At 28.4% G+C, this 25,300-nt stretch overlaps 1 protein-coding gene and 1 pseudogene across 1 annotated transcript; both read left to right on the forward strand.

Annotated features, from left to right (window-relative positions):
- Window positions 1–4,950: 4,950 nt before the first annotated feature.
- Window positions 4,951–8,400, forward strand: LOC130808539 (protein ACCELERATED CELL DEATH 6-like; annotated as a pseudogene).
- Window positions 8,401–14,438: 6,038 nt separating this feature from the next.
- On the forward strand, window positions 14,439–24,463 carry LOC130808159 (choline monooxygenase, chloroplastic). The gene is made up of 10 exons (XM_057673618.1): window positions 14,439–14,936; window positions 19,652–19,697; window positions 19,968–20,103; window positions 20,311–20,382; window positions 20,673–20,873; window positions 21,343–21,438; window positions 22,414–22,532; window positions 22,989–23,082; window positions 23,166–23,216; window positions 24,137–24,463. Exons 1-10 carry the CDS (start codon window positions 14,558–14,560, stop codon window positions 24,269–24,271), a joined length of 1,329 nt encoding a protein of 442 aa, XP_057529601.1. The 5' UTR covers window positions 14,439–14,557; the 3' UTR covers window positions 24,272–24,463.
- Window positions 24,464–25,300: the final 837 nt, after the last annotated feature.

The raw sequence follows: 25,300 nt of genomic DNA on the forward strand, positions 1-25,300 counted from the left end.
TGACCTAATACCATAATAAACAAGTTTGATGAGTTTCATTATGTTTTTTAGATAAAATCTCATTTGAATTGTCTGCATTTAACTCAGTTAATTTTTCTGAAAAGTTTGACATGTATCTAAGTCAATGGTGATTTCTGAATATAATTGACTCACATAAAATATTTCACTTGTGAGAAATATCTCACATAATTAAAATACTAGGTTATTGAATTGGATATAATACTTAGTCAACACTTATTACGCGTAGCCTGTAGGTTTGTGAGCCCAAGCCCATAAGTGCCCTATAGGCTATGGGTATGTCCACACAAGTGGGTCATAGGATGATTTGTCACATCCTAATAAACTTTATCAATTGCTATTCCGTCCCCTTAAATCAGTATTAAAAAGAAAATAAATTCCTTTTAAAGAAAAAAGACATTAAATTGAATTGATAAAATTTAAAAAACATTATAATAATATGTGAATGAGATTACAAAACAGTAATTAACCCAGTTTCAAATATGAAAATCATGAAATAGAGTTTTCAAGCTACTAGTTGAATTTTCTTACATAATATTTTTTAAATTTTCTTTATAAGATTAATATATAATTAAAACTATAGTTATATTATTTGAATTTTCTTTGAACTACATTTTTTAGTTGTCCTTTTTTTGTGATTGACATTTGTATAACATTCTCCATTAAAGATGGTTGAGCATTTATAAATATTTTATTCGGATTTAAAGGAGTATATAGTTATTATTATTATTATTATATTTTTAAACTTAAGAACTAGAATTATTTTACCTTTCGATAGAGTATTAATAAAAGATTCAAATAATAGCCCTTATTTTTAAAGGAGTATATTTTTAAAGGAGTATTAATAGCCCTTATTTGTATCTTTATTGAAATAAAAGATACAAATAATATAATTTATATATTTTATTATAATAAAGGATGTAAATAAATCTTATTTGCATATTTTAATTAAACAAAAGATGTATCGTTTGTAAAATAAACACACTCTCTCATCTACAAACCTAATTTCGGCTGAAAATGGACGCGTATGATGTTGGCTTTACTGTTCCTCCCAATTTTTGCTCCCATTACTGCTTCTTCCACATGTCCATGAATCATTTCAGGTCAATTCTCTATTCTTTTACTCAAAATTTTGGATTCTTTTCTGTCATTCAATGGGAAACTAGGTTATTGATGATGAATTTTGAGCGACTTTTGCTTATTTAAGGCTTTGGAGAATTTACTAGTTTTTCAAGAAGTGACAAAATATTCAGTCTTCTTCACTCACAAAACTGCTGTTATTTGAAGAGTTTAGAAAATTTAGGGTTAGAAAATTTAGGGATAATGGTTTCATACACCTCAAAGCCTTTGAAAGTCGGTGTAATTCCCCACCCTCTAGGGATTCTATTCCATCATTATTTACAGTATGCTCATTAGAGGTTACAAGAATAATGAAAGTCAAGATATTACAATAATAAATCCTAAGATAATGAATGAGTAATAATCAGTTAGTGGAAAACGAAACATTCAAAAATTAATATCTTATCACACCCCCACAGTTGAAGCAGGAGGAGGCCGAATGCTGAGACTGGAGCGGAAGTCAACTAACAATTGTCGTGGCAAACCTTTAGTTGGGCGGTGGCGATATTACCATAGCAGTGGGGGCGGGTTCATTTTGCTGGGCCTGTCGTGACTCTTCTAGCAATAACTTAGAGCAGGCATGATAAAAATTTGGTAAAGGGTCTGATTGTTGAATCATAGTGGCTACGGTGTCATAGGCTTTTGGAAGGCCAGCAACGAGGCGCAGGACCATCTTATGAGCTGAAATGGGTTGGCCGAGGTTGGCGAGTTGATCAGCGAGAAGTTTTATTTGTTGACAGTAGCTTGATGCATTAGGGAAATCATATAGAGCAAGTTTATTAAATTGAGTTTCTAGAAAAACGGCTCGAGTGTTTTTGTTATCATGGAAGAGTTCTTCTACTCGTGTCCATACCTCGTGAGCGGTAGCGTTGGGTTTGAGAATTGTTTGTAAAAGATCAGGTGAGATTGTGGCATATAGCCATTGTTTAACCATTGCATCAAGACGCATCCACAATGGTGTGTCAATATCAGAAGGACGAGGAGCCGTAGAGTCACTATGATCAAGAACATTGTATACGATACATGTCGAACGGAAGAGTTCAACCCAGGATGAATATTGAACTGTCTCCATATCAAGTGTTAATAGGACTTGGTTCTTGATATTGGTGAAAAGAGGATGAAGAAGCCATAGTGAGAATAGAACTAGGGAATTTAAAAGTGCAGCAAGATGTTAACAAGGACAGTAGTAAAATAGGAAGAAAGGATGGGGGAAAAAAATTGATATTTGGTAGAGAAAGGAGACAAGCTTGCCAATGGCTGTGATACCATGAAAGTCGGTGTAATTCCCCACCCTCTAGGGATTACATTCCATCAATATTTATAGTATGCTCATTAGAGGTTACAAGAATAAGGAAAGTCAAAGATTACAATAATAAATCCTAAGATAATGAATGAGTAATAATCAGTTAGCGGAAAACGAAACATTCAAGTAATAATCAGTTAGCGGAAAACGAAACATTCAAGAATTAATATTCTATCAGCCTTAATATAAGGAATGACGGTGAAGTATGGGGTTAGAAATAGTTTTCTTTGTCGATTTCATTAGCACTGATATGTGTATTTTTCTGATTTATTTGTTTTTCTTTAAAAATAAATTGAATGGAATTCATACATTTTTCCCTTGCCTTTGTTGCTTTATGGGCTAATAAGCTCAACTTGTCTTTTATCAGTGTAAAATTTGCTGAAACACTTCAAGGACTTGGCGTAGAAGCTCAATCAATATTATATGAAGGCAAAACTCATACTGACGTTTTTCTCCAGGTAAATGCAATATGCAACCATATTGGTAGCTTTTCCAAAAAAATAATAATTTTAATACTCAGATCTCTGACAGAATCGAAATTATGACATCTAATGAATTCTACTTAAATTAATTGTTATTCATCATGCATAGGTTTTTACATTTAGGATTTTGGATGTTTGAATCGATTTTGAGAATGATATTTTTGATCAAGTAAATTGTGAGTATTATGTGTACTTATTCCTTAAATATCTCGTTAATCAGTTCTACACAAATATTCAGTCTTCTTTACTTAGTTGTCCAACTCCCACCAGCCATGGCTAATTATGAACTTAATTAGTATATTAAGAATAGATTATAATACTAATACTAATAGATAAAGAAATGGATTAATGATTTAAAATACTACAAATTGACTAGGTGGTGTGAAAGTACTTAAAGTTAAATGTTGAATTTATTTATTTATTTATTTATTTTTTTGTTTCAAACAGTCCATTGGGTGAAATAAACGACTACTATAAGATTAGTTAAATGCTATTAAGAGCATGGGAATCTTAATATCACTCACATTACAGCTAATATATGATTTTAATAACCATTAGTCAAGTTCAGTTGTTTAAAGAAAACTATGTGGCCTGCAACAAGCTCAAATCAAATCAAATCCGAGGCCTTGTTTCTTTTTTAAGTTAAGTTTTGATCACTCTATATTTGTGTAATTTCATAAAAGATCACAATATTTGTCTAGTTCCACAAATCATGATTATGTCTTCAGAAGATCTGATAAGTGCAGCACAAATTGGAGATGTCAAGTTTTTGAGAAACTGTGTAGCTTCTGGTAAACCCAGGGAATACTGCTTAACACAACCAGGGGAAGAAAAGAACTTCCTGCACATTGCTGTGCGTTCGAACAAAGTAGAATTCATCAGAGAAGCAATCAGTATATTACCCCTTGAAACGATATAACTCCTCCTCATTGAACAAGACACTTTATCTAGGCAGAACCCTCTTCACTTTGCAGCCTCTACCGGGATTCATGAGATTGTAAAACTATTCTTAGATGTGTACCAAGATATAGCATCATTACTTTCTGAACACGAAAAGCCTTGGCTAGCCAGTAATGCTGCTGGAGACACCCCTTGTCTTGTGGCTCTTTACTCACGAGGAATGTGCGTTGGATATATGGAAAATGGATATGGAGTTGCTTTCAAACTCATTTACTAATAGTGGCTGGACCCTGCTTTCTCTTGCTGTGTATAAAGGACACAACAAATTCGCTTTGGAGATGTTGAGGTCCCCCTTTTCTTTTAGCAGTACAAATGCTGATGGCTTTACTGACTTGCATTATGTTGCACATCGCTCATCAGGTACATATGCTCATCTTATACCCCCCCCCCCCCCCCCCCCCCCCCAAACACATTTTTTTTTCTATTACCTATTCTCATCCGTCGATCAGCAAGGATAAAGCGCTCTTTTGCCCAGAGCCCCAAATTTTTTAGGGCCCAAAATTATATATAATTTATGTTTTTTGCTATGTATTATGAGTTATTTGTTAAAACATATGAAGTCATAAGCCAATGCTTGTTATGAATGATGAACAAAATTCATTAATTGGATTTAATTATTTATGTGAAATATTTGATTTGATTTCAGATGAAGAAATTTGTAGGCAATTGCTTAAAGGAGATCCAAAATTAATAAAGCGAAATTCTCAAAACGGAATATCAGTGCTTCTACTGGGCACAACAAAATAAGCTGTGGCCATATGAATGCCTCCTAAAGAGCACCGATATTATTCCAGATGTAACGAAGATCTTGGTTGAATCACTGTTTGCAACTGATAAAAAAATGGTTTTAACCCACTTCATATATTGGCCATACATGATACCTCAAATGAGGAAGGTGTTGTGGAAATAGCAAAACTGTTGATAGAAAATTACAAACAAGAAGTAGCATCATCAAAAATGCCATTGCCAAACATCTCATAACACATGCTTCCATGGCTAATAGAGGATAAACAAGGATGTACACCTCTGTTTCATGCTATAAATCATTAAAAAAAAAAAAAAAACAATATGCAGCGTACATCTTGTCAGAAGATAACAATATACTTAAAAAAAACTCCGAATGCTCTTCTTTTTGCTATTCAGAAGAGATGTCATGAAGTTGCAGAAAAGATTGTGGATATAGTGGATGATAAAGGCTGGACAGAACTTCTTACTAATCGCCAACAAGTCAACGCATTGCGTCTTGCCCCCTTATGCAAAAGTAAGCTAAAATATCATAATTCTTGATCGATCAAATACATATTAATGTACTCCCTCTGTTTCATTTCAAATGTCCTATTTGCTTTTTGCACGTTTATCAATGCACTAATTCGATACAACGATTATTGTGTATAATTAGAAATTAAAAAAACTAGATATCAATAAATCTTATGTTGAGACGAATCAAACAAGATCTCATTTGACTATGTTTTAAAGAATAAAATACAAATTAAGAGTGATTGTTGACCTAAAAGTAAATGAGACATTTGAAAAGAAAAAATGAAGGGAGTAGTTCATTATTAGGTTGTGGCAATTCGTTACATAATCTCACTGTGGCCTACTCGTGTGTACTTGGAACACCCGTGGGCATGGGCCCACAAACCCATGGGTAAAGAGCGTTTTTTTGTACATACACTTGGTGAGGTTCATTGTTTCCCAAAACTATATGAATAATCCTACGTATCGATTAATCATGAATAATTCAAACTTGTAGATATGTTTGTTGTGAACATAACTCACTTTTTGGTAACCTGCTATTGTAGGTAATTTAGCCAAAAAAAATAATAAAAATAAAAACAAAACCCAACTGGCTGAATATTATTGTGCCCACTCAGCCCCTCTCCCCACCGTACCCACCACCATGCTCCCCATTTAAGCCTTTTCGACTACTGACTCCTCACCCAAAAGCACATTATAATAGTCTCATCATAGAAAAATAAGGGCTAAAATAAGCACAAAGTCCTCAAAATCATCACCCTAAACCAAAATCACTAGTTAGACCTTCCTGAACAAGAATTCCCTAAATTCTCTCTCCTTTACCAAAACCCATGTCACTAGCTCTGACATTTCCAAAGGGTTGAATTTTAATTATAATCCCTTTAGTTTTTAAAGATTGATTGGGTATATAGCTGATATTGACAAATTGTTTTTTTACAAAGATATACAAAGACCTTCATTTTTAGTACTTTGTGTTTGATTTCTTTTTTTTTTTTCTGATTATTATAGCGGGCTTTTGGGTGAGGGAAATGGAGTGGAGACAATGAAATACTTTAATTTGATGCTTGGTTGAGTTTTAAGAAATTTATTTGTCTGAATATTATTGTGCCTTGATTATGGTTGAATTTGATGATGAACACTTAAAGAAGATGAAGTGATGATTTGATGATTTGTTTCATAATCCAGCAGCAGTTGGGGATTGGACTGAAATTGCATGGTGACCAGAGTAAAGGTTTTTCTTTTTTTTTATTATTGGAATTTTCAACACACCCCAAAGTTTTAGATTATTCATGTTTAATTAATAGATGCGATTATTGTAGGAAAATCACACAAAGGTTGTATTATTCAAGGTGATTTTTCCTATATGAGTTTGATTCAATTGTGACATAACATGCTATCTGACCAACTTGAGCCAAAACAAATTCACGTTGCATTCACGTGTTTCCTTTATCACAATTTTCTGTGAGTTTTCAGTATCTAAGCCATGATCATTTCAGGATTATATGTGTAAAAGTATAGGATTTGATCCGAGGATAAGTACAACATACTCTATCTGTGGTGGCAGCTCTACTAGCCACCATCACATTCACTGCTGGGTTCACTCTACCAGGTGGATTCAATCAAAAAGGAGAAGCCATTTTGGCCACAAAGGCAGTTTTTATAGTGTTTTTGATATCTGATACATTGGCCATGTGTTGTTCAATGTTGGTCCTAATTTGTCTGATATGGTCCATGGTATACTATTGAGTCAAGACTCAATTCCCATAGGTTAGTGATAGGGTTCGACCACTTGATCATACATGCTCTATCTTGCACTCTTGAGAGTGAAAATGAGAGTGTTATGGGGTATGGACACATATGTTTTGGGTCACTTGATCAAGTGATAAATGATAATGAGTTGGTGTCCCTCAATGAAGGCAAGGCACGAAACTTGGGAGCTCTTGAAGAGTGGTCGAGCTTAATGGGCTTGGTCGAGCCAAGCAGGGGTAGCAAGACAGAAGCTATTGGACTATTGCTTGGGTGGTTGAGCAGCTGCTGCTCGGGTCGAGCAACGACCAGCTCCTCACAGTTGGCGTTTCTGTTTTATGTCCAATTCTTTGTGGGTTTTAAGCCCTTTTGTCCTATTTTATTCTAATGTGTTTTATGACTATATAAGTAGTCTTAGAGCATTATTAGGGTAGATGTGAGAGCCTAATACTAAGAGATTATTAGGGTTTTAGCCAAGAGAGTATTCTCCATTTGTATTAGGGTATTTGAGCGAGATTGACATCAAGGTTCAATCTTTTGCTTTGAGGGTGTGTTCTTGAAGATTGTAAGGGAGTCATTAATGTATTTTTGCTTATATTAATGATAAGACACTTATTTTGAGGGGAAGGTATCATTACCTCATATACTGTGTGTTGTTGTCATTGTTGTTGCTTACTCTGTTTTTGGTGTTTACTTTGCATTTGTTTGTTGGTTGTTTCTTCGCCATTGCCATAGCCTATTAACAACATATACAATTCTAACAAGTCATTGTTCTTGATGGATCGAAGCATGATGCTACTTATGTTAGCGCTTTACTGTACTTTGGTGGCATTTTTGACCGGCGTCTACATAGTTATATCCCCAACTCATTGTGGCCGGCTGTCCTTATTATAGTTCTCTGCTCCCTCATTGGAATTTCAGCAAATAGGAGTCTACTGTATAAAGTCCTAGACAACTTCATCCCTTCTGCAAATACGGACGTTGGAGAACTTGTTTGTGTGGAGGTGTTGGATGTTTGAAATGCAACCAAAGAACAATCAATGCAGTCAAACTTTATTAGTCCGTGACAATTCGTCAACTTACTGGCCACAACACACCTGTGGGCTCAGGCCCACAAACTTACTGGTTAAGAGTGTTAACTTGCATATACATTGGTGAGGTTTATTTTTTTTATAAAATCATATGGTAATAGGAAGATTAACTCACTCAATATGTATACAAGTCAACAACCCACTATTTTATCGATGTGTGATTTTGTCTTATATGTGAAGTATTTCCAACAAACTTCACCAACTAGTACTAGTAGATGACAGGCCACAACGTGTATATACTAATATCTCATGTTCAGTACTTAGTAATAGCGAACATATCTAATCTTAAGCTCAGACACAAAAATATTTATTTTAGGAATAATAATTTTTCGAATTTTATTTTGGGAATTTTTTTTTAATAATTAGTGTATTCTTTTCAATTTCAAATTTTGAACCATTTTGTTGTTTTGTACAACAATTTGAAAATCCCTAAAATTAAATTTGATCGATTTAGATCTTTATGGTTCATGTCTGGTTAATAATATTTTTATAGCTACTCTTATGAGAAATAATACTCATTAAGATGACCTTTAAAAAATAGTGACCAAAAAGAGTTATTTTTTACATAAAAGAAAGCTAATTTTAGGGAAAAAAAATATTACTTTTTATTTAAAAAAGGTGATAGTTTTTTGGGAGAAAAAAGGTTATTTTCACAAAATTATTTTTTTCCTTAAAAATTTTAAAAAATATATTACTTTTATACATAAAATGTCATTTTTCGACGAAACATATTATTTTTCAGAAAGTATAATTCTCTCGTCTTGATTCTTATACATAAACTGTACTTTATAATTTATATACGGCTGTAATTAAAAACAATGAAAAAGAAATAAAAATAAAAAGAAGTGAGGCCCGCGGCCCGCCCATATTCACTAATGGCTGAAATAGTACATTGAAAACACATGGGTCACCCTCAACAGAAATGTGAAATATCTCAACCACCACCATACTCGTTCTGACCTTCTTATTTTCCTTTTAAACCAAGATGCGCATGTAGTAATAAAACTAATAATGGTGTTTGCTTATTATTATTACTAGAATTTTCTACATACTTTTTCTTTCTTTCAACATTTTGACACGTTGCATTACAACAGACAACAGATTCTTACTATTTTTTATTTTTTTTAAAATAATTTATACATTACTAACTAAATTATTTTGTCTGTTGAAAATATATAACCACCTAAATTATTAACAATAATTTAATTTTCACTCATCCGTCATCCGCTACAAAAATTCCACCTCTAGATTAATTTTTAATAATCCGTCATTTACTCTGTTTTTTCTCTCAGCGTATCCATTGACCTAAACAACCATAACTCTACCCCTTTAACCATCACAACCCCACCCCTTTCATATCCCACGGGGTATGTTAGGAGCAAATACATATTAAATATGAGATTATTAAATAATAATCAATAAGTGGACTTATTCACAACATATGAATAAAAGGTTAGATAAAAACTCAAATATAAATCAAAAAAATTTAACTAAATAAAAATCAGTTTTAATAGTTCATGAGAGGTTTTTAGAAAAAAAATTATGATTAGTGTAAAATGATAAAGTTTAGAGTTTTAATAGCTTTAATAATGACTTTAAATGGAAGAAGAATTGTTTTGGTTCATGCATTTTCAGAGAATAATATAATACGTGATGCAATATCTAAAACTAATCAAAAAAAAGATTTATTTTATTTATTTATTTATTTTCTATTTTAGAAATGAAAACGACAAAAAAAGCAGTGGAAAAAAGCAAATAGACATCTTAACAAACCTTTTAATTTTCAACTTTGGACCTTTATTTTAACACCAACATTAAATGTTCCAATTTCTTTTAATTTTTCACCGTTATTATTTTGATTATTTTATTTTAGGCTACTATCTTAAATAATTAGTTTCATTTTTTTAGTCCATCGAATTGGTCTAATAATATTAATATTCTGTTTTTAAAATTTTCATTCATACATTTCTTCGGCTTTCTGGTAAAAAAAACAGTTAAATCACTTTTATTCAATTTCTAATTTCTTTTACCTTATTTGTACTTAAGAGGTGTTTGGTACGACAAGTTAAAATATATTGAAAAAGAAATATATGAATATAGGCAAGGGTAATACTAAGTGTTATTGTTATTAATTGAATTGTATGAAGAGAGCAAAGGAAATAAGGTAAGGAAATTTGTTACAACACTACTACGAGCGGTAACAAATTAGAGGATTGCATTTCTTAAAAGTAACGTAAACGATTACTTTAGAGTAGAAACAAACAATATGTGTTTCGGTTAATGACCTTCAAAATATGAATATCAAACACGTCGTTATGTGTTTCGGTTAATGACCTTCAAAATATGAATATTAAACACGTAGTTATTGTTATTTCTTTAAGATGGAGTTACTAATAAGTATTATTGTAGAATGTGGAATATGATGTAGTCATGATAAGTTATCATAATATAAGAAAATACTTTGTATATGAACTTTTTAATTTAAAATACTTCTAGTCTTCTAGATAGTATATATATAGAATATAGATGATGACTTAGGTTAATGTCAACATCATGGATAAGCAGACTAAGACATAGTAAAATAAGCGTATGGTAGATGCAAACATCAACACTTCTTGTGCTAATCTATTGGAGTACATGTCTTATGTTTGACGCAATTTATTCTCTTTTAACCTATATAAAGCTTACCAGTATCTATCTATCAGATAAAATATATACTATTAATATTAAAAAGTAGTGAAATTTAACTCATTAATAACAAATACTCCATATTATACTTGTTTATAGTACTAAGTAATTTAATCACCAAATTAACTAAGTTTTTTCTGTGTATTACTATATATTGTGAATTTTATTTTATCCATTTTAACTATTTTATATAATATTTTTTTAAACAAATGAGATAAACTCCAAGAACGGACTATTAGAGTAATGTTTCTTTTTATTATCTAATTAGCACCGATTTATACAATCATTCTCCATTATCTAATCTAAACTAATGACAAGTTTAAACATAAACCAATATGATAATTTCTATTGTGGATATATACCTTAAAACATCTTCGGCAATCTACACTCATAAAAAATTGAATAATTAATTTTTTTTTTTAAGTATTTAGTACTAGAATTTGTTAATAAATGATCTAATCAATGGTTTGTTTGATATGAGTTACTTTTAATTAATATTTCTAATGGGAGTCTTTTATGGATTTATACCGAGAAAATCCGAAAACTATGTAAGCTTTGATTCATCCTAACATCTTATATGAAAAAGTCGTACTTACTCCAACTAAGATTTAATAGTACATATTTAGCTAGTCATTACGAATAAATTAAGAAAAATTGATGTGTTAGCTATATTAATCCATATATATATAAGTGGGGAAAATTAAAATCTTATTAATATATGAGTAAAAAGAAAAGCTCTTAATCACTAGTTTAACCTATGATTTTTTGCCAGAAAACTTACTATGTTAATTAGATAAAAATCCAAGATAAAAAATCGTCAATATTAATAGAGTTGGAATATTGTCAATATTATCTAAGGAATTTAATAAAGTCCATACACAAATATTTATGATTTTTCAGTGATATATGACCTTGAAATTATATATTTATATTCATTCATGCCTCACATTTGTCTTTTAAGGGTGTATCAATGATACACTTGTCTTAAAGTCTTTGTCGTCAAATATTTTCAGAATTTTATTTAATTAGGCATTGAAACCATATTAATTAGCTTAATTTTTGTATGAAAAAAAAAGTTTCATCTACATATTTGGTTAAAATAAATAAATAAAACTAGTTGTCCTATAATAGAAGTAATAAAAGTAACTCAACGCATTTAAAAATTAATTCATTTATATAGGGAAAAATCATAAAAATGAAACTACTTAACAGTTTTAGATAAGGGCATGTTTGTCAAATAACAACTAGATGTAGTTGTTGCATGAAATGGTTGACTGATTTAACCAGCTGAAAGCATTAATTGTCATATTAGTTGTTTAAAACTACTTTTAAGGAAGTTTAATAAAAATATTATAAGTTGTTGATTGTTTATTAGAGAAATATTATGTTAAAAGTCAATGAAAAAATTATTATGAGCAGTCTTGGTTTTGACTTAAGCTTTAAAGTTATACCAATATTTCTTTTAACTATTTGATCAACTAAAATATCAAAAATCAAAAACTAAATTTTAATCAAAAAACTAATAAAAAATCAATTATCAAATACCAAATAATCAAATTTTGTCCAAAAAGAAAAAAAAAATAAAAAGCACATTTAGAATTATAAAAGGAAAAAGAAAAAGGTGGTTCACCATAGTCCACAAATACAAAATGTTGAAGACAAGAGACAAAAGAAACGTCGTCCACCTCGTTGTATTTTATGCTAAAAATGTTACAAGTGTCCTCAATAAATGTGGTGAAGAGATGCCGTGAACAAACATTAATTGAAAGGATTGGATGGATACATCATTTAATTATTATTTTCATATATTATGTTGAAACTTCTCCTTTTTCTTTTTCTTTTTTTTTTTTTAATTTTTGCAAAATGAAAGAGCAATTAATTATATGCTTTACACATAGACCTTGTGGAAAAATTTTATGACTAGTTTGAATTGTTACTTAAACTTTTAATTCAAGATTAAAAATAATTTACTACTTGTTTGATTGTTGATATTAATAATGTTAAGGAGAATAATTTACTGTTTAAATTTTCATGAAAATATTATCATTAATGGTAATGAAAAATCAGTGATAAAAGAATTTATGTATAATTTTTCATTATCACATTTTCAAATAATAACATTATTTGAAATTTGAGGAGAAAACAAATAAATTGAATATAACAAACATAACAATTAAATATGTGATTAGATTTTTTTTAACCAAAATTATATTAAATATTTATTATTATTGTTATTATTTAATACCGATTAGTCGATTACCAAATAAGCTTTTAAAAGTATTTGAATATGATAAAATTCGAATAAGACCCGACTATATAAACGGCTCCATAAGTAAAGAACCTAAATAAAACATTAAATAGTATACTTATATTCCAATTTGTACTCCGTCCTATTCGCTTTAAATGTCTCGTTTGGTTTTTCAATGTTATTCATCAATCACTCTTATTATGTATTTTGTTTGATTCGTCGAATAAGATTTTGTTTGATTCATCTTATTGTAAATATAATTACTATCAAACTCTTATAGTTTTTACTCAAGCACAATTAGAATTCTTGAAGATGGAAAACGTGCATTGACAAATGTACTAAAACTCAATGAAATATTTAACAGCTAGTCTCTTGAGAGACTGTTTCTTTGAGAGACATATCTCAAGCCCAACCCATAAAATATTAATGTCTACTTACCGTATTTTTAATGTCTACTCATATTATCCTTAATACTTACTTATCGTATCTTAAATGCATATTTTCAATATCTTAAATGTCTACTTACATTATTCTTATTGTCTACTTACTATATTTTAAAAAATATATAATAATTCGGTCCAATTAAAAATAATCTTTCAAAGAAACCGTCTTTCACAAGAATTTGTGAATATTTAAAGCGAAGAGGAGAGAATATTATTTAGAGATTATAAAGCTGACTCACGAACTTAATTTATATTTATTGAACTCATGAAAATATTGAAATATATAATATTTCACTATTATGTTTGGACTATTGTCGTGAGGGCTCCAGATAGTTATATATACGTGATCGAAGTTTGTGGACTATTAGGATTATAATTTCGAATAAGACCATAGTCTTCCAATAACAAGTGGTCATCTCGATCAAAATAGTTGTATAATATCTATTTTAATTCTAAATATGTGTAAGTTAGAGTATAAAAATGAATATTTAACATAGAGACGAATTAAGGCGATATTATACTCAATTTAATTATGTTTTTTTAAAAAATTGATTTTTATGGAAAAGATGATAGTTTGTAATAAATAAAGTGAGATAATGATATATGCAGATAAAATTAATATAGAATTAAAATACATTGATGAGATTAAACAAAGTTGTGAATTATTGTGGAAATTAAAATGAGAGGGACAAAAAAAACAATAAAAATAAATGAGACACCTAATCACAATCAGAAGGGAGACATTTAATCAAAATTAAATGTAAAAGAACCGACTCAAACAAAATATTCATTTGATGGTTAAGACGTCATGTCCCTTCACATGAAAGTCCTTTAGGATAACGCATGGATGTAACACATGCCCTAAATGAGTGGTTGTTGAGATTCAAACTCGCGATCTTTTGTCACGCTGGCTTTGATATCATGTAAATGAAATAATTCAACCAAAAAATTAAGATGATGATTGACCCAAAATATGCTATATACTCTGACACACAATAATAAGAAAACATAGTACATAAAAAAAATTAATTAAAAATAATAAAAAAAAAGGGGGGGGGGGGGGAGACAAAGAAGGTGGTGTAGTGTGACATGAAATATATAAATAGAAGAGCATAGAGCTTGTTAAGGAGTGTGGAGAACAAAATCACAAAGAGAAAAAAAAAACATAGAAGAGTTTAGAGTGGTATTATTAGTATTGTGAGATGGCATCATCAGCTTCAATGTTGATAAATTATCCAACTACTTTTTGTGGAGTTAGAAATTCATCAAATCCAAATAATGATCAATTTTCTGATCAAATTAACATTCCTTCTTCATTAAATAATAATATTAATATTAGTAAAATTACAAGTAAAACCAATAAAATAATCCCAAAAGCAGTAGCATCCCCTGTGATTCCATCTATAAATAGTAATAATATAACAACAACAACAACACCAAATATCAAAAGAATAATTCATGAATTTGATCCAAAAGTTCCAGCTGAAGATGGTTTCACTCCTCCTTCTACTTGGTACACTGACCCTTCCCTTTATTCTCATGAACTTGACCGTATCTTTTACAAAGGATGGCAAGTCGCAGGTATTTTTTTTTATTTTTATTTTCATTTATTATTATGCTTTTTAATTAATTCTGGAAAATATTATAAATTAATTATTGCTTTTTTTCTTTTTGGTGCTCATTAATATAATAATTATGTCAGATTTATTACAAATAATATACAGATTGTCTCACCGTGAGACGAGTCTATAAAAAAGCCTATTATGCTAAAAAATTGTATTATTGTACTATTTAACTCAAATATGAGACATGTGTCACAGCGAAAACATCTCATACAAGAATTTGTGTTTTTACCTTTTTACACATTTTTCATTTAAAATTTGAGTCTTAATATCTCTAAAAATATATTCTGTGAATTTTTTAAAATAATAAAAATCAAATTCTATATATTGAGAGAATCTAATAAGATCTCACTTATATATATTTTAATTTTTTTTATATATAATTGTTGAAAAATCATTAATTTTTTTTTCACTACATGGATTATTTTAAACGTAGGAGGGAGTGATATAAACAATATCCATCAAAAAAGAAATTGATAATAATATACTATGAATTATAATGAGCAAATTTTAATTCTAATCAAATGTCTGATTCATTTTTATATTATTCACAAATTTTTTAGTTTGTATTTTCTTAGTCAAGTAAAATTTTATTTTGATTCGTCTTAATATATATTTTATTAATATTTTTTTAGAATGTTTCATTAGGTGCAATTAAAGTTATTAAAAATTCATTTGGGGTATTGACATATATGAAAAAACCAAATGGACATATTAACTAGAATAGGAGGGACCAACCTATTATATATGACCCAAAACTCCTATGATTTGTAAATCATTATAAAAAAATAAAAAAATAATATTAAAATAAATAAAATAAAAAAATAAATTAAAACAGTAAAACTTTCACCCTATTACATAAGGGTAATTTACTAATCTCACAAGTAATAGAATTTATTAATCTCACAAATAACTCTTATTTATTAAAAGTGAGTTATTTACTAAGAGTTAGTTTCTCTATATGATCTCTATTATTGGACAATATGGACTCTTGATATCAGATATGCACTTGACTATTTACTTGTTGGAGTACTATCATGACATTAATCGCCTTCATCTATTTATATATGAGTACACAACTAATCAATAAGTTTTATGTGAGATCCCAATTATTTAATAGACTATAATTGATTATTTTAAGACTGTAAAATTAATTACTTTAAGATTATAAAAGTGATCAAATAATTGATCCAAAGTTCCAGTTATGAACCATCATAATTCATAATCATATTTTTCTCTATATTTTGTAGTTTTGTATTATCAAATAAAATTCCAATATTAAGAGTTATCTTATTATAAAACATCTAACCTATTAATGATCATTTCTAGAGGTAAAAATGAATACATGGCTTTATTTTATCATTTCAAAGTTAATATTTTTTTGAAGAAAATACTTAGAATTTTTAAATAATATCTTAAAGATGAAATTTTTATAATTAAATAAAACACCTAAAATTTAAATTTTCCAAGTTATTATTAGAAGTTGTAGAATTAAGAAATGTTTGAACATAGAAAAACAAAGTTAAAAGAACATTTTTAAATTTTTTTTTTTGTATTTACACATAATCATCAGTTCAATCGTAAAAATTATATGTAAAAATAATGACATATGATATATTAATTACTAAAAATAATTAAACACTCCTAATAAATTAAATTAATACACTTATAAGGGTATGCTTGACAAATGTTTTTTAGTTGGAGTTGTTGGCTGGTGTAACCACTTAAAAGTATTGTCATAAGTATTGGTTGGTGAATCAGATGTTTAAGTCAATTGTTTGATTTAGCTGTTACGAAAATGTATTATAAAGATTATTTGTTGGTTCTTGGTTGTTTATAAGAGAAAAATTAAGCTAAAATCATTTAAAAACTACTATAAATAGTTTTAAAATTTTGGCATAAAAATAGTTTTAGATGACTTAAAAGTTATTTACCAAATAATTTTTTACAAATTAACCAATTAAAAACCCAAATACCAAAAAAAAATAAAAAAGTTAAGAGAAACAATAATAACAAAAAAGCTCATGATACAAGCCAGTCCAAAAAGGAAATAACCAAAATCTAATTGTCAAGCACAAAAAACAAATAAGCTAAACGTGATCTTAGCCGTTAAAACACGAGATTGATGACGTGTTGGGAGATTGGGCAATTGTCAATTGATGAAGCAATATCTTTTGTTCTTTCTATAACAATAAACCAAGTGTCATCCATGTATGTTGTAAGTATACGAAGTAAAATAGTATGCACCAAATTTAAATAAAGGAGTATGAGTTGAAAAGTATGGGTTAATATAAGAGAGATTCAAGAGAACTATTTTCGTTTTCAGTGACTTTATCTATCCTATTTGATTTTTTTTATATTATCACGGCTTCACTTTTAATTTTTATTTTATTCCTAATCTATAAGTGAGATCTTGTTTGATTCATCTGATTCGTCCCAATATAAAAATTATTAATATCAACTTTTTATAATTTTTAGTTATGCACCATTAGAGATATTAAGACTTCAATATATGTTTTGACAAACATGTCCAAATAAAGTGAGACAAAGTCATTAAAAATACGAAAATATAAACCAATAAAAATGCAATTGATCGGGAATTTTGCGTATTATTTTAATATGAATTAAGTTTATACCAGACATATTTACTTTCAAATCTGTTCTCTTTAGTGTAATCCACACACTTAATTATTCTCTATTTCTCTTTATTATCTAATAATCCACATGTTTTAAAGTTTTAATCTTATTTTCGATTTAATAGCCTACAAGTACAACATTTATTAAGTAACAGTTTGCATTATAGTAAATCCCAAAAGGAGAAAAATATTTATATTAAATTAAATTAAAATATTTTTGGTTGGCAACAAATCGAACTAGAAATTTTAGAAAAATAAGAGTTTGCATGACTTTTAGCAATTTAATTACAAATAGACGGAGAAAATGATAAAGTAGTGATACGTAGTATAGACTTATAATAATTACAAGAATAAAATCATAGATAATAGAAGTAAAATATAATTATTAGAGTAAAAAATTAAAGAGATTTTATGGATCATTATCTCTTAATCAAAATAGATTTATGATGGATTTTTGTTCAATAATATTTGATTCATTCAAATTATATAGTGATTGTCCTTTTCACAAAAAAATGAATACTGATTGTGATTTCCACAGCCACATATCAGTCAAGGGGTTATAACTTAGTAAGTCATAACGTGACTGATTTTTCTAGAAATTACTTTGTTTTTTCTAGTCCGGCTTATTAAATTTATTATATTTTTATTTTTAATAGGACTATACTTTTTTTAATATTCATATATATATATATATATATATATATATATATAATATTTTTTTTTATCTCATCTACATATTTATAAAATTTTCAGAGTATAATTTAGATGGTGACAAATAACTATATAAGTATGCAAATAGTAATCCCCTTGGAATATTCTCTTATTTATGCCTCAATAATACCAAACAAAAATGAATTGCGTTTGCTTGGAAATACTGAAATTGTGGGATGTTTTAAGGGGTTTTAACTTCAACAATCAATTTCAGTTTGTTAGCTTAGATAATTCCTGGTATAGAATCAAAAGCTACTTAATATAGTATCAGAAGCTATTATAATAACAAATTAAGTGTTTATATATATATATATATATATATATAATAATTCATATAATATTATGTAAAAGCTAATTAAACTAGCATTTAAACTTTTGGTTTATATTACTGTTAACAAAAGTTTATTTTTATGGGGAGAAAAAATTTTGTATAGACTTAATCTATATTATTTACTGTGTACTAATTTTAAAAGATTTTACTTGACAAGTTACAATTAGTAAATATTTGTTATTATTAGACTAATGCATACTTAAATCATATGGGCCAAATTTATAAAAAAATTTTAGTTTTATGATACGGTAAAAGAGCAAGTTCTTGAAAAGAACACTAACATTTCAAGATTCAATGAATAATATACAAGATTAGGTATACTATACAAGATTTTCCTATATTTTAGGTCCACTAGAAAGGAAATTCCAATAAAATATACTTCTATATATAGGATTTTTTTAAGACTTTTCTTCCAAAGCATCAAAGTCCTCCTCATGTATATTACTCCCCCTATCCCATATAACATCTGAATTAATAAAAATTTAAATAATATATTATATAATATGACAAGTATCGTAAAATAGATAAAAAAAATATAACAAGTATTATTATGAAACAGAGAAAATAACATACAATTAGAAAGATTACAATTTAGATTTCAACAAAAAGTGAAATATAACATATAAAAAGAGACGGAGTGAGTAAAAGATTGTTAAAACATCCATGTTCCTTTCTCAAGTAAAGAAATTACAATTAAGTAAAAAGGTAGTAGAAAAAGAACTATCTTTTCCTAAAATGTAATATTTATAATATGTTGATCTATTTTATTTTTTTTATTTTTATATCTCATCATAAAATGTAAATTATATCAAATTTTTTAAAAAAAAATTGTAAAAAATATTGAATATGTAAAAAAAATATCATGATGACTTCTCAAATAATTTTTTTGATTTCTTCTAATTATCATAATTCCAATTCAAGGAGACATTGGTTAAAATTTTGGATAATATTTTTAAAGGTAAAAATAAAGGGCTAACACTGATTTTGTGTTGACAGGATATAGTGATCAAATAAAGGAGCCTAATCAATATTTCACCGGAAGGTTTGTTTATCATTAAATTACTCCTCTATTTATTAAGCACATGGACATATTTTTTATATTATTAGTACAATCTCTCTCTATATATATATATATATATATTATATTATAATATATATATATATATATATATATATATATATATATATATATATATATATATATATATATATATATATATATATATATATATATATATATATATATATAACTTTAGTAGTGATGTTTTGGTAAATTAAGTATCTAAGAATAAAAATTGTGACATTATTACAGTCTAGGAAATGTTGAATATTTGGTATGCCGAGATGGTCAGGGGAAAGTTCATGCATTCCACAATGTTTGTACTCATCGTGCATCAATTCTTGCATGTGGAACTGGCAAGAAGTCTTGTTTTGTCTGCCCTTATCATGTGAGTTCTACTTATTGGACATAGTTTTTATGTTTTATCAAATCTCAAATAAAATTGTTGTATGAGTCGATCATATATTGTAAAACGTGTTTTTTATATGAGTTAAATAGTCCAATTAATTTATATTTTGAGAATTTATACTCTTATTTTCTCATAAGTGATTGTCAAATGTATCTAACTTGGTTTTTACATATTTGGTTGTTGTAGGGATGGGTATTTGGCTTAGATGGATCACTCATGAAAGCCACTAAAACTGAAAATCAAGTATTTGACCCTCAAGTAAGTATTTGACACTCATAAAGCAACGTATACCTTTTTTTTTCCGATGTAGTACAACTTTCATGTGGATAATAAATAGACACTTTAATATAATAAAATTACTTTTTTATTTTGGTTTTACCGAAAAGATAATTGTTTGTATCGAATTGACAATTGATGATGATCATCAATATAATGTCAAAGTCTTAATCCGATTGACTATATGAACAAATATATCAGTTTTTGCCAAAAAGATTAGCAATATGATGATGCAAATTATATTATAAATGTTGTTGTGGTGGCATTGACAGGAACTTGGGCTAGTAACTCTAAAGGTAGCAATATGGGGGCCATTTGTTCTGATAAGCTTAGATAGATCAGGCTCTGAAGGAACTGAAGATGTTGGAAAAGAGTGGATTGGTTCATGTGCTGAAGAAGTTAAAAAACATGCTTTTGATGCTTCTCTTCAATTCATTAATAGGAGTGAATTCCCAATGGAATCCAATTGGAAGGTTTATTATTTTATTTACCACTCTAACCTTTAATTAATTAATTACTTCTTCCGCTCCTAACAGATTGCAACGCTAACAATAGACACAAGTATTAAGAAATTGGTAGGAACCACTAAATTACACTACCTAAAATAGAAATGTCGTAAAGTTAAAAATGTTATGGGCGTCAACCATCAGATTAAACTTTTCGTTGAATTGATTTCTTGACATGATATCAAAGCTAAAGTAACAAAGAGGTCAAGATTCGAATCTTAACCACCCATCAAATTCAAGTGGAATATTAGTAAATTGTGTTAAAGAGAGTGGTAAAGACACTACTTAAAATGAAAATATTACAATGTTAAAAGAGACAAACTAAAATGGAAAGTACGACGAATTTATGGAGTGAGTAATTACCAATTAATTTTTGCTAATTAATACTATAATAGGACTAATTGATATATATTTGTGTTATTGTGATGGAATGTAGGTATTTTGCGACAATTATTTGGACAGTGCATATCATGTTCCTTATGCTCACAAGTACTATGCTGCTGAACTCGACTTTGACACCTATAAAACTGATGTAAGCTCCTTATTATTTGCTACTATTAATTTGTATATTATATGAACTTGAAGATGGTCATGCTTATTATATACTTTCTCTGATTTTTTATAATTGTTACACTATTATTTTTTACATTATCTGATGCAAATTAATTCTTAATACTGTTAATTATATATGATCAAAAATTATAAAAAATTAACATTATGAATTAGGGGTGTTTGGAAATTGGTTGTTGGCTGTTAACTTTTTCAGTTGGTTTGTTTGACTAGCTGGAAATGTTGGCTGTTTTTGTTGGCTTATAAGTTAGTTGAAAAAGATAGTTAAAATTAATTCTTAATACCGTTAATTATATATGATCAAAAATCATAAAAAATTAACATTATGAACTAGGGGTGTTTGGAAATTGGTTGTTGGTTGTTAACTTTTTTTAATTGGCTTGTTTGACTAGCTGGAAATGTTGACTATTTTTGTTGGCTTTTAAGTTAGTTGAGAAAGATAGTTATTTATAGAGATCTTTGGTAAATTTAAGTATTGGCTGTTAGCTGTTTACTAGAGAAAAAGTGGGCCAATAAGCCAAAAGCCAAGCAAAAAAGCTAGCTGGAACATCTTATTATTTTGGCTTAAAAGTCAGCTTTTCAGCTACTTTAAAAGCTATTTACCAAACATGTTTTTTGGCTGTTTGACCAACCAACAAGTTAAAACCCAAAAGCCAACCAAAAGGCTAAGCAAAAAGTTAAGAACCAAACACCCCCAATATAAGTTGAAATGAATCAAATAAAATCCCACTTAAATATCTTTTAGATATGCAAAACAAGAACTATTGATAAATAATAGTTGCTACAGTGACTATAGCAATTATTATAGACCAGATGTAGTATAACATATAACCTTAAAGCCTCAACTATCAACTTAATTTTGATATTTTGACAATTTTTTTATTATTTCCCTAAAATATGTTAATCAATATAATAATGTAAATGTATAAAAATGCAGTTGTTGGAGAAAGTTGTGATTCAAAGAGTAGCAAGCAGTTCAAACAAGCCAAATGGGTTTGATAGACTTGGATCAGAAGCATTCTATGCTTTTATTTATCCAAACTTTGCTGTGGAAAGGTAGTGATACTATGTGTTCCTACATTCATTCACTCATCAAATATGAAGTAAATGAAAGTAAATGAAAAATTACCATGAATAATACAAATATTTATTGATGTTTTTATAATAATACCGACTTTTGATTAACTATCAATAAACTAATTTTAGAGATGTTTGCTTAAATTAATTTATAGTAAGTTATTTGACAAAAAAAAAGTAAATTAATGATTAAACAAACGTTGGTATATATTGTGTTAGCAGTCACCTCTAAAATTGATACTATTATTCAAAGTTGATGTTACTATAAAAAAAATTGGTGAAAGTTCGTATTATTTGAGTATTTCTTATTATGAAAACCCACATACCTTTTCATAAATAGGTGGAGTCACTTATATGAAGAATTGATAAAGATAGGTTTGGCTACTTATGAACAAAGTGATAGTGACAAGTTTTGATGGAATTGTGATGTTTCAGGTATGGCCCTTGGATGACCACAATGCACATTGTTCCATTAGGACCCAGGAAGTGTAAACTTGTGGTGGACTATTATCTTGATAAATCCATGATGGTAAGTTTTCATTTTGGCTTTTTTTTCACATTTTTTAATAATTAGGGGAGTTTAAAATTAAACTTGTATTTACATTGATGCAGAACGACAAACCTTACATTGAAAAAAGCATAAAGATCAACGACAACGTACAGGTACGTCAAAAAACAAACATGTCGCTAAACTAGATTTATTTTCACATTTTACCGGCATATGTTAATTGTATATGTAATATACGTCACAGCGTCACCATAAAACACATAATTTCAATAAATGTGTGGCCATATAGTTGCATAAATTTCTTAGTTTTAGTACTAATCGATTAGTTTAGAATTTCTTTTGTCTTTAGCTTAGGTTTAGAATCTTTTTTATCTTATATTTTATTGGACCCTGATCACTTTTGACTTACTTCTACGCCTTAAGCCTTGAATTGCCATTTTTTACCTTACTCGAAATTGAGTAAAAAATTAGCTTTTAATTCGAAAACGACCCAATTGGATTTTATAGGTTCATAATTCAAATTTTTTTACCCGTGATCCGAGAATATCTCGACCAAAAAATTTAAAAATACTAGGACAAACCTAAACGTAACTCAAACTCGATCATTTTGATTACTTTTCCTATGTTTGTCAATGTAATTCCACGTCATTATTTTTAGTAGTAACCCACCATATTTTTTTATTTTTTTAATTTTGAGTTAATAATTCTTTCTTTATTAAAACATCAAATATTTGTTTTGCAAATATTTTAATGATAAGAAATTTTATTTAAAAAACCCTTAATGTACCCATTGTATTAATCCAAATCCGACCTGATTTAAAACCTACTCAATCAATTATTTTGACATATCTTACTGTCTATTGAAAACGGTAGTTGCACTAATTAATAAAGTGTAAGATGTTTGATATGTGGTATCTTCCTCGAGCCGGGGACTTTTCTGGCCGCGCTCTCCTTTATGGGTATGAGTTGTCGCCGTCTTTTCTTCCTCAGATCTTGGTTTTAGTTTTCTATGAGCGGGATATACCGGGTAGGATGATGATGATGATGTTTGATATGTGGTGTTGGTTGGTTGCAGAAAGAAGATGTGGTGTTATGTGAAAGTGTGCAGAGGGGTCTAGAAACACCAGCATATAGAAGTGGAAGATATGTGATGCCAATTGAGAAAGGAATCCATCATTTCCATTGCTGGTTGCACCAAACTTTGAACTGATCCTTCTTCATCTTCCTCTTCCTCTAGTTGGGTCCAATATTAATTAAGCTTATGAGTTTCATGTTATTATTATGTATTATTATGTATGTATGTATGTCTACTTGAAGATTATGGTATGGTGCTAAATGCTAATGCATGTTATTGTAATATTTTTAATAAACACCATCAACCTTCCTTGGCCCTTGCATTAAACTTACAACTTCTAATAATTAATCTTATTAATATTTATGATTTTCATCCATATATTATGCTATGCAAGTTGTTGAGTTGTAAAATAATTAGTGTTTATGTCCTTACAATTTTTTTATGAGTTTATGGTTATTGAAATTCCGATACAATTCTATGATTTTTTTATCTAAAAATAAACAAGCGATCTAAATCATAAGTAAATTTGAGTTAGAAAAATCCTTTATTACATTCGAAATTCAAAATGTTGTTGAATGATGGGGATAAAAATATATTAATTAGAATTAATTTCTCTGATTTAGCATTTAAATATGAAAAATTAACATGGGTAATATAATATTTTAGCTTTTTATCTATAATAATATTAATGGAGTATTAATTTACTGTTGATTTTGTGAAAAATACCAATTAATAGGTGTGTTTTATGTTTTACACTTACATAGAAAATGACTTTAAACATGTTAAACAAATTATCTAAAGTAGAAAATTTAAAAACATGTTAATCCCCTTCACCACCAGATAAATTTTATTATTTAAGAAATTAAAATTTTAAGAGATAAATTTTATATTATAGTTATATCTCATTTTACTGTAAATAGTTGTATACATTACTACATGCATTGTATAATTTGTATCATACTTTATATTGTGCGTGCAGATGATTGTGAAAATTAAGTCCACGACAAATAAATCATAGAGAAAAAATTTGATTATCTACATTTAATATAATTATATTTATACTCTTATTTGTTTCTTTTATATAAAAGAGTAAATGGTTCGTACATAAAGTATACATTACAAAATTATGAGTATTTTTAATAAAAAAAATATACGATCAATTTA

Source organism: Amaranthus tricolor, chromosome 3 (genome assembly GCF_026212465.1).
Source record: "Amaranthus tricolor cultivar Red isolate AtriRed21 chromosome 3, ASM2621246v1, whole genome shotgun sequence".
Lineage (NCBI taxonomy): Eukaryota > Viridiplantae > Streptophyta > Magnoliopsida > Caryophyllales > Amaranthaceae > Amaranthus > Amaranthus tricolor.